General features: G+C 45.4%; 1 protein-coding gene across 1 annotated transcript; it reads right to left on the reverse strand.

Moving 5' to 3' along the window:
* Window positions 1-346: 346 nt before the first annotated feature.
* PRSS35 (serine protease 35) lies at window positions 347-16,966 on the reverse strand. The gene is made up of 2 exons (XM_075554823.1): window positions 16,760-16,966; window positions 347-3,119 (listed from the first exon to the last, which is right to left on the reverse strand). Exon 2 carries the CDS (start codon window positions 3,101-3,103, stop codon window positions 1,871-1,873), a length of 1,233 nt encoding a protein of 410 aa, XP_075410938.1. The 5' UTR covers window positions 3,104-3,119; window positions 16,760-16,966; the 3' UTR covers window positions 347-1,870.
* Between the last annotated feature and the right edge of the window lie 1,805 nt (window positions 16,967-18,771).

Raw genomic sequence — 18,771 nt, forward strand, 5'->3', positions numbered from 1 at the left:
GTGAGGAGCCAATATTCAGGAGTACAAGACAGAATAAAATGTTTTTAAATGATTGTGGTAGCATTTGTACAATACTGCTTGATGTGACTGAACAATTGAATGGTCTAATGGCTGGGTTATGTCCTAATAAAATTACCTAGGGGGGCATCATGGAATTTTCCCACAAACTTTTTGAAGCCCCCTTATGGATTTTTTTAAAAGAAATGACACAACTCATTTAGTATTTTCTGAGCACTAAATGGAAAACCCTGTAACAGAGATACAGTAAGACTTATATAACTAATTTCTTTCTCAAAAATTTTATTGAATCCTTTAAAACAGACTCACATTATAGAAGAATGTGTGCTTGTCTTGAAGTTCTGTATTTAAAACACCAGACACAAAATTATGTTTATTATAATCTAATAAAACATTCAAGAGAACAACTTCACACTCTTTATAAAAGCATAATTAAAATCAATTTGAACTTTAAAAAATCAGTGGCTTGATGAGTCCAGTAGAAGAGAGGATGGGTACCATAGAAACTTCCTGGAAGAGCAAAGCAGAATTCCTGACGTTTAGGGTGCACCCCATCACAAATCACTCACCATTTGGAACATAAATCCACAAACGAACCCCGTTTGCAGCCATCTGTGCATGCAGGATATGTGCGCTGCTTCCCTACTCTTATTTTGCCCCAGGGCAGCCACTAGACTGTAACCACCACCACCACCCCCCAAGGCCACCCAGCTTGAGTATGTAGCCTTGGTCCCCAATAAAAATGATAGGAACCTTCTCTTAAAAATCACATTGCTAAATTATATTCCTCTTTATAGGAAAAGGCAGCTCTAAAGCTTTTAATTATTGAATTTGTTGAAATAACACACCTGTGGCTCTTTAAGAACTTTAAAGTTTGTCCATTGGGGGGAAAAAACAAGAGATCACTTCTGAAAAGACCACTGATTCCTTGTGCTGAGAAAAAAATAGAGCCCCACATTTAGTGAGATGCGATGTAACATACAATGATGTGGTTTTCAATACAGGATCATCTGTAACTTTTGAACTTCATCATGCATGCATGATAATTCCTAGGTTTGAATATTAGTGAGATAAAAACTTGAGGTCTTAAAATAGTAACCTCCCCTTTGTTTCAAACAAGGCTTAACTGATAGAACAAAATATTCCTCACCATCTTGAAAGAGTGCACGCTTCAGTTGCTACATAGGTTTTTGAGCAGTGAAATGGTTGGTTTTTAAAAATGGGTTGTTCTTTCAGATTTATCATTTCTTCCAAAAGAAAAATTAATAATAATATATAGAGAAAAAACCTCGGGCCCAACAAAAAGCACAATATAAACACCGAGGGCATGACCTGAATGGCGCAGCTCAGAGGAATCTTGTAGATGGCAACCTCTGACTTGAGGCGCATGTGCTGCCGCCTACGTAGGGGATGCAGTTTCACAGTGAGTGTACCACTTGCATCCGAGTCTTGCATCTTCTTTTTGCATCTTCTTAGAGGGATGAGTCCATTGTGAAGTCATAACCTTGCTACCGTACAAGTCCGAAGGGTTACAAAGCACCTAAATTGTTACCAAGTAAAAAGAAACAAAAACTTTTCCCCAAAAGCACACTTAGCACTATGTAAACAAAAGTGTATACTTGCCATTGATGTACCTATTGAGTTTGAGAATAGTTGCCTTATTTTTAACGGTGTGAAAATCTATGAATTTTGAAAGGATAGATGTTTTTAAAAAAAAAAGGTTGAAATACTTTTGATAGGTTCAAGGCCAAGCCTAACCTCCTAAGGTCACAGGAGGTGCTGTGGCTCCAACCATCAGAAAGGAATTTCAGTGGGATTTCCACAGCACATGGCCCTGTTTTGGGTCTCCCTGCTAGCCGTAAGTGCAATTGGCGTCATTCCCATGAATCCAGAAGCAAATCTGAGCATACTTGAGAGGTGTGATGCGCACAGCCACGTTGTAATCCTTCTGAGCACCGTGGACGTCCGCCCACTGGTGGCCCGAGTAGACAGCAATGACTTTGCGCATCCAAGTCTTCTTGTCGGCCGCCTCCTTTAGACGCAGGTAGATCCCAGAGCCGGTGGAGCCCAGCTCCGCATCGCAATATTGATAGAAGAGATCAGCAGACTCGTCGGACACGCTGCAAAACCGGTAGACCAACTGATCTTCTCGGTCATTATCAAATCCCGAGAAGTGGATCATCCCACCCGGCATCTTCCTGACGCTTGGACTGATCCCTAGTTCCATGTGTTTCTTTTTGTGGGCCCGTTTTAGCTCGAGAAGAGCGTAGTCATAGTCCAAGGCAGCGGCGCTCCCCTTCCCTTGGACCCAGCCTCTGGGAAGATGGGTGTTCTTGACCCGGGTCCACTGGAAGGAGGGCCTGCCCCGGGGGGATCGCTGACCTTGGCCACGACCTTGTCTCCTCCTGCCACCCCGGGCTCTCTCCTCTGGGTTCTCTTTGTGGGCGTCAGGGGGGCCTTCTCTCCTGCTCCTCTTTGAGCCCCCACGTCTCTTGCTGCCCCCTTTGTTTCTCATCTTCAGCAGCCCCACCCTGAGTTTTCTGCTCCCTTTGATGTAGTCTCTCCCATCGTGAACGCAGTGGGCCGCCGTGAGGACATGCTTAGGGGAGACCAGAATGCCACTACAGCCCGTGGAGAGCTTCACAGCCGTGCTGAAAGGGAAATTGGTTAAGAATCTTTTGTCCAAGATACTGAACCTGCTGTCTGTGCCGTACACCTGTCTCTTCCTCCGCGTCGGGGCCCCTCTGGTGGTGGAATTGCGAGTCGCCTCAAGGACCAAATCCTGAACTTTTACTGTGGTCAAGGTCCGAGTGCCGTTCTCAAAGACAGTCTCATAGGACAGGGAAGCCTCTAGTTCAGAAAGGCTGGGCGCCGGGCGTGCTTTCTGGCATTCGATGCCACACCCACTGGGTAACGCCATGTGAGCCTCTGCCTCAAAGGGTGGGCTGCTGAGCTGCAAAGTCCTCTCACTGAACACCCGGGGTACTTTTCTCAAGTGCCACGTGAAATCCTGATCCTTCCCAGATCCGTCAGTGAGGGGCCAGGCAGGAGTGGAAAGTAGCAACCAAAACAGGATAGTGTTCATTTTGTTCTGGTTTGTCCTGAAAAACAGAAAAGGAAAGAGAAGACGTAGAATGTTTACTTTTAAAATATGCTACTTGTCCATTTCAGTTAGGTCCTGGATCTTCATCAAAAACAGGAGTCCTTACTTTCACTTTACTTAGATTTACTGATTTGATAAAAGTGCTATTAAGTAATCTCTCTCTCTCTCTCTCTCTCTCTCTCTCTCTCTCTCTCTCTCTCTCTCTCTCTCTCTCTCTCTCTCTCTCTCTGCCATCAGCTCAATGCTGACTCATACTGACCCTCTGTGGATTCCGAGACTGTAACTGTTTATGGGAGTAGAAAGCCCAGGCTTTCTCCCGAGGAACTGCTGGTGGCTTTGAACTTCCCACCATGCTGTTCACAGCCCAATGCATAACCCCTGGATCACCAGGCCTCCTCATACAGAGTTTCAAATTCAGTGAACTACTTTTCATCAACCCTTCCCTGCACCATAAGCTCTCCAGACATCCCATCCCAGGAAGAAGAAGATGGGGTGACACACTGGGGGCCCCTGTTGTCTATGCTACATATTCTTCCCCCATGGGTTGCCGAGAACCTTATTTCCAGATAATTCTGAAAATGACAGGAACAGGTGTCTTGAACTTTTCCCCTTCATTTCTTAAAAGCAAAGTTTATAAATTAATTGCCTCTAGAACATAAATAATTACAGAGCTCAAAAAAGATTTATTGGAATGAACTGAATTTTTAAAATCAGAGTTTACAGGCCAAGCTAATAAAAGAAAGAACAAAAACTAACTACCATCAAATTGATGCCAATTTATAACGATTCTGGAGGACAGGGTTAGAACTGTCCTTGTGAATTTCCTAGGCCATAACTCTTCATGGAAATAGAAAGTCCCATCTTTCTCCCAAGGAGCTGCTGGTGGTTTCAAACTGCTGACCTTGCAGTTATCAGCCCACCACGTAACCACTGCACCACCAGGGCTCCTTAAACTAATATGAAGGTGCTATGCAAATAAATGGATGATGTTTAAAAAAAAAGAAGAGGTCATAAATGGGTTGATCATCTATTGACCTGGCTTGATTATAAGCAGAACTATGCTTTTTTTTTTTCACATTAGTTGTGCTGGGACCCACCATCCATATGCAGCAGCCTATGAAAATGCTCCACAATGGGATGTTGCTGAATACTAAAGCTGTGAGTTTGTGGAACACTGGCAATGCTCCTGGATTGCCATATGGGTGCTGAACAATAATTGCAGGGAATCAAAGGGGAGCAGAAACCTGATTCTATGTTCCTGGGTAGACACTCTGAATACCCAACCACAGCGAACCACGCCATGCATTAAACACTGTGATGGCTTAGACATTGGCCTTATAGAGAACCCAGCATACCCCGAGGACCACATCAGATGCCAGACTGAACAAACTGGGCGCTACCTTAAAATTACTGTACCTGAGGCCAAAGGACCTTGCATGGGACCCCTGGCTTAGTGGGCATCCAGACCACCAAATAGTTAGTTCTTCAATACTCCCCTTGCATTAATATGACAGGCATTAATCTTCCCTTGTAAGAAATTTTATAGGAAATTTCCCCCTAGCACCACCTGTCAGGCTCAAGGGAAACAGAGCTCAATCAACTAAGAAATCAATCTGTACAAAACAACAACTCATAGATTGCAACTCAAAATTGGACTATACTCCCATAAAATCCTCATTATTACGAGTACCTTAAATTCTATGCCATTGAATAAATTATCGTTGTTATCAATGAAATCGCTTTATAACCCGGGGAATAATTATGATGTTTTTCTTTTTTGTTTTGTTTCTGGTTTGTTTCTGCTGTTGTTTTGTGTTTTTGTTTGTTTTGTCCTGAAATGATAACATGACTGCTAAAGTGAACCAGAGTCATTTAAAACACAGGGACAGCCAGGTAGATTCTGGGCTCCCACTTAATTTTAACCCCAATCCAAGAACAGTAAGTTCTTATAAAATGACCCTGCTCGATACTCACCGTCATGAAGAGATTACTGAAGATAAGGAAGCTACAGCAAAGTATGCTGAAGAAAGCAGATGGTGCCTGGCTATCAATTAGATTAGCCTCTGGGGTCTTAAGGATTTGTATTTAAACAACCAGCCATCTAAATGAAGCATAAATTAAGTCCACATGGAAGAAGCACCAGCCTATGTGATCCAAAGATGACGATAAAAAAATCCAAATATGCTGAAGGGGAAAGTATGATGAAGGGGATGTTCAAATTGTGAACATCCATTTTATATAAGACTGTGGAGGACAGTGGGAGCCCCACATCCGTCTGCAGACTGGCTCGTCAGATTCAGCCTTGGGCAGATCCCCTCTAGCCACAGACGAGGGATTCAAACAACTTTCCTATCAGGCAGAGATTATTGTAAACTTGACTATGATGGATGGATCTATGGTGGGTGACTATAATATGATACCTGCTCAGAAGACCTCCCTCTTGACCCAACCTGAATTTGCTTCAGGTTTAATATTCCCATCACTTGTTGCAAGACAGAACTTTCTTCTTTGGCTTTTAAAAGATTGTTGGTGGTCTTTTCTTTCTTACCCTTTATTGTTATGCTTATCTTTATATTATCATCATTATATTTTCTTCTTTCTGCTTTGGTGTGGTTTGTTTTTCATTGTTTCTGTTAGGCTGCCCGGCTATGAAGCCCAGGAGTAGATGCACGGAAACAGTCGTGGAGGCAATGGTTTGTCAAGGGTGAGGAGAGCTGGGAAGCAAACATAGTGCAGGAGGGCACGGCGCCCTAACTGATTGTGACGATGTTTATACAACGCTTTTTAAAAGTGACTTGACCGTGAAAGGGTATGATACAGTGAATAGTGACTTCACAACACAGCCAATAGAAGCAATGACACTGAGTCTTACATGTCGAAGTTGTTGAATTGGAGAATGTTTTGCTGTATATTTTTGCCACAATTTTTTAATTACACTCATAATAAGAACAAGGAAGAAGAAAGTTTTAAGACTGATTGTGGTAATGATTGTAGAACTCTTCTTGATGTGATTCAACTACTGAATTGTCTTATATGTGGATGAAGTGCCAATAAAACTTTTTTTACTATTTATTTTCTTTGCCTCAATGAAAAACAATAATTATCAGTTATTTGGTGCTTATCAATGGACCAAAATGGATTATGAAAATGGTAATTTTTGAATCAAATTGATTCTCAGCAAAAATTAAATCAAGAGGGTTATTTGCATGTGGGAAGATAATTTTAAGGGAAAATTTTAATTGGTATTTCACTAGCTTTTAAGGAAACAATCATGTGTTTAATAATTTCATCAATGGCTGAGAAGTAGCCAAATACTATGTCAATATAGACAAAGAATCATCTTATATATTTTAACACATGACAAACCAAAATCCAGTGCGGTGGAGTTGATTCTGCCTCATGATGTCCCTCAACAGGACAGAACAGAACGAATCCTTCAGGTTTCTGAGCCTGTAAACCTTTGTAAGAGCAGGTGGTATCATTCTCCCTCAGGACAGCTGGTGGGTTTGAACTTCTGACCTTTCCGTTCTAGCAGCCTAATGCTTAGCCCACAACACCATCAAGGGTGCTTTGAATACTTGATAGGTAGTGTTAATGTTTAACACACTGCTACTAATGAAAAACTCTTGGTTCAGTTCCACCCAAAGGTCTCTTGGAAGAAAGCCTGGACATCAATGTCTAAGAAGATAGCCATTGAAAGCGCTATAGAGCTCATTTCTGTTCTGACATGTATGGGAGCACCATGAGTCAGGGTTGACTCAATGACAGCTGGATTTACTAATGAGCTCCAGAGTAATCAGTGTGGGGGAAAAAAGGCATTCCTGGGCAAGGAAAAGGAAGTCTGAATCAAGTGGTCCAAACCCAAACCAAGCTCACTATCCCTGAGTCAATTCCAACTGAGAGGAACCCCACAGGACATTGCAAAACTGCCCCTGCAGGGTTCTGAGGCTGTAACACTCAACGGAGCAGAAAGTCTCATCTTTCTCCCTGGGAGCTAGTAGTGGTTTTGAACTGCTGACTTTAGCAGGACAATGTGTAAGCACTGCAGCACCAGGGCTTCTTAAATCATGTGGTACTGTGGCATTATTGAACATGCATTCCACCACTGCACTGGCAGTCTGGTGGCACTGGCTTAGCAGCTCACCAAAAGGTTGTCAGTTCAAATCCACCAAGCACTTCTCAGGAGAAACATGTGGCAGTCTGCTTTTGTTAACGAATACAGCCATGGAAGTACTCTGAGCAGTTCTAATCTGTCCTAGAGAGCCATTATGAGTCCGAACTGACTGGCTGGCAGTTAGTGGGTGATATTATTTTCCAATTAGGTTCTGTTTTTTCAATACTGTGTAGTCTTACAACTGTTTAGCTTCTTCACAATTAGAAAAGTAAATTATAAGTAGTTTATGATAATTGAAAAAAATGATCTTTTATTATACCCATCATTTAACTAGAATTTAGACACCACCACCACCCCCAAAAAAACAAACAGAATTACTCCTACTCTTTGCCAAATGAAACCTGTGCTCTGGTCTGCAGCATGACCTTTGGGAAAGCCCCATCGGAGCTGACTCCTATTGAAGTAGCACGGCATTTGCCTGGTTACTGGGCCACACTGATTTGTGTGATCTATTTGTGTGATCCAAGGGTTGGCTTTGAAAATTTTGAAGCCATCAATTCTCTTTGCGCCGAGCAAGCGCAAGCACCGGTGGGATTTCCCACAGCTTTTGTGTTCATGCAATCACCTTCGCAGAACTAAGCCCTGATTAAGAACTCAAGTCTCACGAGATTGTAGTTCCTGGGTCACCAGCATCGCCCTCATCTGGGAGCTTAGGAAGCTGCAAATCCTCTGGCCCCACTGCAACCGACTGCCAGAAACTGCCCGTGTGCTCCGTGGCTCGCCAAGCCTCAAGAAGCACTGCAGCGCCTCCAGACCCAGGCCCTTCCAGAAGACTCCTTAACCGTTTCCAATGATCCCCGGGCCCCTGTTTCAGCTGTGAGTAAAACAGACAAGGCTTCTTCTGAACCTTTCTCTTTTCCTGTGTTAGCAACTGCTAATGTTGAGTGGTAGAGCCATTTATGTTGGCGGGGCCAACGTCAGTAACCTTGGATGTAATGCCTCCCACCCTCATGCTACAGATGATGGGAGGGCCCTGGTTCTCCTCGCACTGACACGGCTCTGTGGCAGGCACCACGGGAAGACAGCCGTGCCCACCTCTATCTTTGGGCATGGGAAGGGCAGGGCCTCGTGATGCAACCTCAAAATCACAGTAATAAGAGGATGTGGATTTAGTCAGCTTGCCTAATTTGGTCTGTAATTTAAAATTGGGCAAATGTTTTAGGGCGCTCTCCTTTGGAAAATCTGAGTCCGCCTGTGGTAAAATGTCAGTGTGGCAAAAGGGTAGAGCACCTCACGGTTCAGTGGCTCCATCCCCAAATGCCCATCGTCCAGAAAGCACTGGTCCTTGACTCTAAACACACAGTGTCCCAATGGGTGGGGCAGCCGTCATACTTTAAAATGTCCAAGGCCCCTTGTGAAGTCCCTCGTTAGTATAAGTGGTTCACGAGCACAGCTGCTAGCGAGAGGTTGGCGGTTGGAATCCACCCAGGAGCACCTCTGACGACAGGCCTGAAACCCCACTTTTGAAAAATCAGCATTGAAACCCCTATAAACCCTGGTTCGACTCGCACTCATGGGGTTGCCGTGACTCGAGAGCAACTGATTTAATGTCGTCCCTGGTCTTCCCCTGAACTTGCTTTTTCTGTCTTCCATTGTAATTGTGACCTTCAGGCTCGCTTTCCAGATGGCTGACATATGCCTTCAAATTTCAGTGTTGGTTCATGCAACAGAGTTACAGTCATCACTTCATGATCCAGTCATCACTGGATCATGAAGACGACAGGAGTGGATGTGAACTGGGGCAGAATCGAGGTGATCAGTTGAGGTTGGTTAACTCTACCTAGGAGAGCACTGTGGTTCCACCTCTGAACCTGATCTAAGAGATGAGTTCACATTCTCTCTTTTTTGGCTTTAGTTTACGAGTTTATAGTAATGTGATGGCTGGTGGTGTTTAGAAGCTCTGTCAGCAATGTAGTTAGGAACACAGGCCAAGGAGTGAGAAAACTGAAGCTCTAGCCTCATCTTGACTATGTGTTTGGCATGTGAACTTTCAGCAACCGAAGTTTTGCTTTGCTCACCTTCAAAGTGGGAATGACAGTGATCGCTACTTCATCAGGGTTGTTGTGAGGATGAAATGAGATGATATATGCAAAGAATTGCCACGGAGTCCTGTGCCTTATAAGCAGTCAAACCGCACATTGTTTACAACTATTGTTCCCTTAATAGGTGAGTTAAACAGGTTATAATACCATTCAAAGCTTAAGCAATGGTAAATTTCTAAACTACCCATTTGCAGTAAGATAGTTTTACTTCAGAATATTTCCCAACAAACTCTGAAACTCTGTTTTCCTTTGCTCTCTTGTTTAAGGACAGCTTCACTTCAGAGAGTTCCCAAATAAATGTTTTCCTAATTACTCAGTTCTGTGAATATCTGTGGCTTTGTAGTATATTTTTTTCTCAATGCCTTTAAGCCTCAGTGTAATTAAACACTGCCCGGCCACAGAATACTTGAATTGCATTCCCTGTGTCTTATTTATAGCCTGAGTCTACATTAGAAATTCTGGGACTGCATCAGGCCCTCATCCTAAAAGAAACACAGTCAATGAAAAGGAAATAATAATTTATCTAAGGAAGCAATTTATATTGAAAGGAAAACCTAACTTTGGAGTGAGTGTATCTAGAGTAAATGGAATTTGACAATGGTATAATTATTTCCAAAGCTCAGTTTCCTTTTTGTTTTGTTGTGTTTTACCTTAAACTTAGGTAAAGAAGGTACTGTCATGAAACATTAGATGATGGTTCCATACAATACATATTTCGAATGAGTGACTTTTCTTGCACATGAAATGAAGGGGCTGATTGGCCATCAAAGGATTGATGCTGAAGTGATTTCTCTATCAAATAGAGCGGTCACACTTACCCAAACCTGTCATTCCCTTTGCCCCCCCCTCCCCACGGTAACATAATGAGGCAGTGGTTCAAATTCACATGTATGAGTCCATCCGAAAATGTGTTCTGAGAGTGGTGGGGGTCAGAGAGTACTTAAGCAGAGATCAATGACCTTGTAGAGCCAGTGCTAACTTCTCTCCTAACACGTTCTGTTGTGGTGGTTGTTAGCTGCCACCCAGTCATTCCCAACTATAATGATCCCATGGGAGAGGGTGGAACACTGTTCCACAGGGTTTTTCCGACCGTAACCTTTACGCCACCAGGGCTTTCTCCGGCAGAGTCACTGGGCGGTTTGAACCACCAGCACTGTTTTTAACAGCCACGCATTTCATGGGCTGAAATGCCTAGGGCTCTAAAACCCTAGGGCTCTAAGGACATCCGGATTATTATATAACTACTTTTGTAATATGATTGCATTTTATTTAGTCCTCCATAATCACAACTCCTCCCAACACCACTGCACATGTACCAACCATCTCCTCTGCTCTCTCCTCCCTCTTCATGCTCCCTGGAAACTGGCATCAAATGGATGGATAATGCTGTGGTAGTTATATAATCGTTTGTCAATTTGAGAAGATTAAGAATATAGGGGTGGAGTCTGATCTGTCAATCAGGTCATAGCTAAAGAGGCCTCTGTGTGGCCATGGCCTTCTCCTGAGGATTCTGGGAACTCCAGTATTCCTCCTTGGAGGTGGGAGACACACTCTCTCTCTGCTCACTCCCTGAGAGACTCTCTGCTGACAAGACACATGGAACTATGCTGATGGCAGTGAGGTCCCTGGACTTGGAGGAGTCACGTGGAAACCCACACCAGTGCTGAGATGCTTACAATGCCACTGGAGCCACAAGACTTCGCACCCACTGGCCTGTGATCTTTCTGCAGCCGGTGTCATTGCATGTGTTTCGTAAGTCTGAAGAGGACTTTATAGATCAGTATCGGACATATGGGCAAATATCAGACTTACGGGTTTAATCTGGACTGGGCTGGAATGTTTTCTCAATATTCAATTGCTCTTGTATATACGGTCTTTCCTACACACATGAGTCTCCCTGGATTTGTTTTTGAGTCTACCTGGACTAACACAAGGGTGGTCTGGCCGAGACATTCTAGAGAACTACAGAGAAAATCTGGGTTGAAGTACCGGCAGCAGCTCACTACAGATTAGTAAGTAGACACAAGCAAACAGTCAGTCACTGACTGAAGCACTGAATGAAGATAAGACTTTAAAAACTGAACGGTAACAGTTAAAACAGCAGAGCATAATCCACTGCCATTGGGCAATTCAATGTTGCTGTTGTGATTGTTGTTATTGTTAGATGCCACCGAGTCAGCTCCAGCCCACAGCGACCCTATTGCACAACAGAAAGGAACACTGCCTAGCCCTGTGGCATCCTCACAATCGTCCCTGTGCTTCAGCCCAGGGTGGCAGCTCGTGGCAGTCCATCTCCTTGAGGGCCTTGCTCTTCTTCTCCCTCTGCTTTCCGAGCACGACATCTTTCTACAGGGACTGGTCTCTCCAAACGATATGTGCAAAGTAGGGCAGTGAGCTCTGGAGGCTGTACCGTCTTTGATCTTTATCAGTAAGTGCTTGACGGCCTCTTCCATTTCCGCAAGCCAAGCTGTGTCGTCTGCATATGACGGGCCCTTGAGTCATTCTCCAATCCTGACGCTGGTTCTTGTCATCGTCCAGTTCTAGGCGTCATTGCTCAGCATGCAGTTTGAATAAGTACGGTGGAAGGAGACAACTCTGATGTCCACATTTCCTGATTCTAACCCACGCAGTATCGCCTTGTTCTGTTCCAATGATGACCTTGTGGTGTATACATGGACACGTGCACTCGATTAACTAGTCTGGAATTCCCACTGTGCAATCTTGTTCATAATGGTTAGGTGTCTTTACAGTCAAGAAAACACAAGTAAACATATTTCTGGTTCTCTCTGCTTTCAGTCAAGATCCACAAATTGGGAGCAGATGGAGAGGGAATAGTATTTCACGAAGCACAATTCCCAGCCCACTTTAGACACTCACCGAACATTGCTCTACCGCCTTCTCTGAAACAACTTCAGTTCCTGGTAGCCCCCTTGCAAGGTAACACTGCCACCTGTTTTAAAAATTAACGTCAACACCCCTTACTTGTGCGTGATCTTAGTGACTTTGGTTGTTCGTTTCTGCCTTTCTCTGGAATGGCACGACTATGGAGTTCGTACAGTCACACTATCCAGATCTTCCAGGTTTCTTGGCGTAGATAACAGCACTGTGTGGACGCGTCTCGATCGGCTTCCCTCAGGTGCTGACGGTGGTCTTGCCCCAGATCTCGATCGGTTTCCCTCAGGTGCTGACGGTGGTCTTGCCCCAGTGTCCTCAGTGCAGCGTGGACTTCTTTCTCCAGTACTATTGGTTCTCAAGCGTATGCTACCTCCCCAAATTGCTGAACATCAGTACATCCTTATTGATTTCACGACTGCGTTTCCCTTCCATCTTCTTTTGATATTTCTAGCATCACTTGATATTTTGCCCATAGAACTGTTCAGTCTTGAAACTAGAGGCTTGAATTTTTTCCTTCAATTTTTCCAGCTTGCAAAATGCCAGACCTATGCCTCCCTTTTGGTTGTAATATCAGGCCGTGGGAGTCAAAAATTAGCTGGATATTTATAAATGATCAAGAAGCCCTGGGGGCATACTGGACATTGACCTGCTAGCCACATGGTCAATAGTTCAAGCCCATCAGCTATCCCTCAGGAGAAAGAGGAGGCTTTCTATTCCCATAAAGATTTAAAGTATTGGAAACCCATGAGGGCAGTTCTGTTTTATAGGGTGGACATGAATTGGACTCTACTTCCTAGCGATGAGTTTTGAGCAAATTGCTCTCTCCAGGAAGCCCTAGTGGGGTAGTGGGGTACTGTAAGGGTGCGAGTCACCAGAGCAACTGTCCAAACCCACCGGCCACTTTGACCGGGGCGGGGAGGGGAATGAATCTTCCTATCCTGTAGAGTTGCTGTCTTGGAAAGCCCTGGGAACAATTGTACTCTGCTCTATAGGGTTGCTGGGAGTCAGAATCTCCTGGGTGGTAGTTGGATTGCTTTGGCTGGAATTGCTATAGATCTCACTGGGGTCACTCAGTAATGGCCCCCAAAGATGTCCAAATCCTAATCCCCAGAAAGTGTGACTATCTAGTGAAAGGGGCTTTGTAAATATGATTATATTAAGGATTTTGATAAGAGAAATTATTCTGGATTGCCCCAAGTGGGCCTAATGTAATCACAATTGTCATGGTCCTGGGAGGCAGGACGATGGAGAGAATGAGAAGATGGACGTTAAGTGACAGAGGGTGATGAGTCAAGGCAAGGGGCTGATTGGAGAAGCTGGGAAAGAAAGGAACCCGATTCTTCCTTAGAGGCTCCCGAGGAACCCCAACCTTGATGACCCACTTTAGACTTCCAGCCGCTACAGCTGAAGATCGGTGTAACTGTGTACAGCAACAAAAGGAAACTAATGCACTTGTTAAGGTTTGTTCTTGTGCCCCACATGTTTAGCTAGAGCACGGAGGGAGTGATATAAGATGAAAAATAATGTATGATTCAGAGACGTGATCAGAAATGAAAATTTCCCTGTTCAAGAAAACTAGACAACTTTAGAACTAAATACAGAAGACCTGGAGGGTAGAATGGACTCGCCGATCGGGCCAGATCGAAAGACTCATTAAGAAAGTGCTGCTAAGAGCATATTCCTGAACATGCACCACTTCAAACCCTCTTTTGGTTTTCAGCAACCTTTCTGCCAGCCCTTCTTAGCTATCAACATGAACTGCAACATTTCGAGGACGGTGACCCCCGGGGTTCAGAACAGAACTACTCCACAGCGTTTTCAGGGCTTTCAGAGCTGGTCGCCAAGCTCGACTTCCAAACTGCCACAAGGTGGCTTGGAACCGCCAGCCTTCAATTCTCAGTTCACTGAGGTAGGTCTTTGCCTGCTAACTGTGTTCCTGCCACTAGAGGGCAAAGTTAACCTACGGAAGGCAAATTCAATCGTTTGCAATCCTTTAGCTGTGAAATAAGAATTTGTTTTAGAAGTATGTGAGGGGAGGGGGCCGCAGGAAGAGGTCCAGTTGGCTAAAAGACAGTAAATGCTTGAAACATATGGAATACATCACGCGAAGAAAACCCACCTACAGTCCATAGAGCCCATCCTGATGAGCTGTGGGCTGAGAATGCTGTCTACAGCCAGACCATCTTCTGGCAGGTGGTTTTCCAAAAGCGTTTTCCGCGCCAGCACGTTTCCATGACCTACAGCACTGCTAAGTCATCCTCCAAATGTGCTGCAATTCACTCAAGCCGCCAAATATGCCATATATGTCTATCAACTACTTTATAGTCCCCCAGCCCCATGCCTGAGAGCTCAATTATCTGGGCATTCTATTCTGAAGGTAAATAGCAGGGACGTTCCTTGCCACTGTGCCAATTTCTATGCAAATTATCATTTCCATAGCATTATTTTCAGTTTAGTTTCAGGAATGGAGACAAAGTAATGTCTGCTTTTAAAAAATGTTGGCAGGATTGGAGAGGAAGGGAGCTGATAAAATTACACATTTGATTATTTTACAGTAACTCAGAACTTCTGGTTCTCATCACAATAAAAAAAGTACACGTCCCTTTGTTTCTTAGCTACTGTATTCCAGGCCGTGTACACTTCCATTTATGCAATGGGTGTGCTGTGGGCAGATCAGGCTGGAGGTGAGTGGCACGAAGCACCCCAAGGGAATTCTCTGCTGGCTCCTTGGCACTGACTTATGGAGTGCACCTCATATGGCTCCTGGCTTATCTTTGTAGCTTCGAGATTGAGCTTTGGGAGCAAAGACTATCTGTAAATAGTTACTTTTCAGGCTGTTTTGCTCTTCCTGTTTTGCTTGTTGGAGACCTTTATTTTCTTATTTGAACTAAGCAATGTTACAAAAATAACAACGTGGGTATCACTGATTGAAGTTTCTGTTAAAAACCTCCGATCTCAGATTCCTCATCAGCTGTGCGAAGAATTCCATGAGTCTGATTGTACTGTGCTAGCATTGCAGTGTGCTTGCCTTGGATATTTGAGCATTGGGAAAAGAAATAAAAAAATATCTTACTCAGGAAAAATAGCAATTTTTCCTCACACTAGCAATTATTTACCCTGCCATGGAATGAACACCTGCCATGTGCGATGCCACACAATTTCACTTTTGAAAACATTAAAAGACTTCGTAGACAGGTTTCTGAGCCATCAGGGAAAGGGGGTGAGGGCATCCGCATCGTGTCCTTCCTACTTTACAGGAGCTCCTTGAATTTCCTAATAAAAATAAAACGCCATAGGATGCTTGGCTGCTACTTCAAGTCTAAGTGTCTTCTTGGCTGGACTTTTGACATTCCTTCGTCTATATTACAAACCCAATTCTAAGCCTAACTTCCAGGCAGCAAAATAAAATTTTTATAACCTTTGGTAGACTTATAGAGATACACCTGGGATACAATTTTAGAAGTCAGAGGGTTAGTCAAAGATTATTTTCAAAGGGAGGCAAAACATGCAGCTTCCTTTTGAGAGATGTAGAAAATCAGAGGACTCCAGCAACGATAGTTTTTACAACTTCTCATTATAGGAAATTTCAAAACGACACACAGACACACAAAAAAGGGAAAGTAGAAACCCATATTCCGACCATCCACAGGAGCTCTGGGGGCAATGTGCACTCTGTGTTGGGCTGCTAACTGCAGGGTCGGGGCTATAGTGGGAGAAAGAAGGCTTTCTACTGCCATTAAGACGGACAGCCTCAGAAGCCCACAGGGGCCTCCACTCTGTCCCATATGGTCACTCCGAATGGAATCAGTTCAAAGGCAGAGAGGTTGGCTTGGTGTATTGCTCTGGTCCAGTCAACTCTGTTTCAGAAAGCCTGTGCGAGCCTGCCTCTTCTCCGTGACATCAGGACAGTGGGTTTGGGTTTTGGTTGGGTGCCTACCACCCAGCTTTAACAATTATTATTTTGCCACCCCCTTTTATCCATCTAACCTCCCCCACCCTTTTTAAACTAGAGTATTTTAAAGCATGTCTAAAGCTTTTCATTTCATTTCTATGTCACCTTCCCATTTCGAAAGTACGCTCTCTTCATTTGGCTGACCCAGACACCCAAGTTGATAAAAGAAAGAGTTAGGAAGGAAGGGAGGGAGGGCAGGAGGGCGGGCAGGCGTGGAGAGAGGCTCTTGCTCATACTAACCTCGCCAGAGAGGCTTTTGGCAAGAGCAGATTTTCCAGGAATGAGTTTGACACCTTTTCAGAGGCATCTGTTCATGATCATAAAATTAGACAGGGTCTCTTCTGGTACTGTGAGCAGTACCAATGCAAACACTGTGACCCTTAGCACTAAACTGGGCAGCAGCCAGCGCACAACTGCCTGCTGGAGGGACCGAGAATTTCTTTGGGTCTGAAACTCTGAAGTTTGACCCTCTCTGTTGTAAGCTGCTCAAAGAACCCCTCCTTGGGTGCGTCCTGTCTTTCTCGGGGAGACTTCCAGGTTCTCCCCCTCATTCGGAGGCGGGCGTCCATCCTTACCTGTGAAGCTTATTGGGTCCTGGGGTGCTGCCCAAGTCGATCCCAGCGCTCCTGAAATGGTCCCCACTCTCTTGCAGGGCAGGGCGTCGGTGTGTGCAAGACTGCCAGGCGCTTCAGCCTAGGAGACTGGCAGCGCTGAGCCGAGGCCACTCCTGCACTGCCAGGCCACCGCCGCTGCCACCACCACCGCAGCCCGCGACAGACTGGGGAGGAGGAGAGCGCCCCACCGTGCCTGGGAGATGGGAGGGGAGAGGGGGCGATGACGCCGCTGGCCAGCGGGCAGATGTGGGGGGAGGCGCAGGGAAGGAGGTGGGGAAGAAACCGGACCAAGGAAAGGGAGGGAGAGAACGCTGCAGGAGCAAAGCCAAGGAGGGGGTGGGGGTGGGGGCAATTTCCTTTGAGAAGGGGGCTGAACCCCAAACCTTTCACCAACAGCATCCCTGCCCCCTCAGAGAATTGACAAAGTAGGGAGAAAAACTTAGCAGTGGGTTCGCAGACATGTCTGTCCCAGTGGTCCTGTGATGACATGCGTCTCCGGAAGAGTTTCAGGAATATGCACTGTGTGTGTGTGTGTGTGTGTGTGTGTGTGTGTGAGAGAGAGAGAGAGAGAGAGAGAGAGAGAGAGAGAGAGAGAGAGAGAGAGAGAGAGAGAGAGAGAGAGAGAGAGAGAGAGGTGGAATGGGGTGAGCAGCGCAGGAATTGTTCTTGGAAATTCTCTTCCTCCAGCTCAGTTTAGACCCTCGCTGGTTAGAGGAGACCCAGGGGAGTTTGTCCCACCCAATGCTAAGACCTCTCTCTCTCGGAGAGCAGAGCACCTCCCACCCCTCAACGTGAGCCACTGTCCAGTGCCAGGGCCACCCTAGTTTCAGGCCTTCGAGCTCACGGAGTGGGGGGGAACCCCAGCCAGCCCCCTGCAGAAGCGCAGGAGCAGCCCTGCAGTGCCCTGGCCCACGAGAGCCACACTTGGCTTGCTGTATTTTTCTTTTTCAAACTTTGGGCTGGTCTCCTTTCATGACCTTGCCTGCTTGGGTTCCATCAGCATGCTGACCCCATCCTTTCTCTCAAAGTCCCAGGCGTTAGCCTGTTTCCAGAGGTGCTCCTTTTGGGTGGGGAGCTGTGGTCGAAGGGAACTCCTCAAGTCCATTCTGAATTTGGGCCAACTGAAGTATTTCAGAACCAAACGCTGGAGGGCTGGGATCTGGCCCATGGTGTTTCCTAGGTTTTGAATCTATCGTTGGAGATATTGGGAAGTGTCTTCCAATGTTGGGGGCGATGCACTACCTGTACTATATGAAATAATAGCATCTGTGATCCACTCTGTTTTCATTAGCTAGTTTTTGGAAGTAGATCTCAAAGCATTTTTGTTCGTTTGTTGTTTTAAGTGTGTCTTAATCAGGAAGTTTCATTGAAAGCTTTCCACTAGCGGTATCGCTGTTGGCATTTGATACAAAGGCTTCCAGCATCACAGCCACGCCCCAGCCACAAACTGACAAACGGGTTGTGGACTGAGCACTCGATGAACTTGCGTTTGAAGTGGGGTGCTAGTGAAGGATTTAGAAAGCACATGGACTCCCAGAAGGACATGCAAATCTGTCTTGGAAGAAGTGTGGCCAGAGCGCTCCTTAGAGGCAAGGATGACGGGACTTCGCCTCGGGTACCTTGGATACGTTGTCAAGAGAGAGCAGTCCCTGGAGAAGGACATCTTGGTCAAGGGAGGGAAGCACAAAAGAGAACGGCCCTCCAGGAAATGTGCTGACAGGGCGTGCGGGAGTGGCTCGAGCTTAGCAATCATTGCGAGGATGACACCGTGCTGGCGGTGCCACCTGTTGTGCCTGGGTCGCAGCTGACTCGATGGCACCTAACCACAAAAATGGTGACAGGGCCAGGTCCAGATGTACTGCAGCCAAATGAAAACTCACACACATTGCCACCAAATCAGTGCTGACGCATCGTGATCCCGTGTGGGTTTCCCAAATGACAACTCTTTGCAAGAGGAGAAAGGCCAGTCTTTC

This window comes from Tenrec ecaudatus, chromosome 7, assembly GCF_050624435.1.
Source record: "Tenrec ecaudatus isolate mTenEca1 chromosome 7, mTenEca1.hap1, whole genome shotgun sequence".
Classification (NCBI taxonomy): Eukaryota; Metazoa; Chordata; class Mammalia; order Afrosoricida; family Tenrecidae; genus Tenrec; species Tenrec ecaudatus.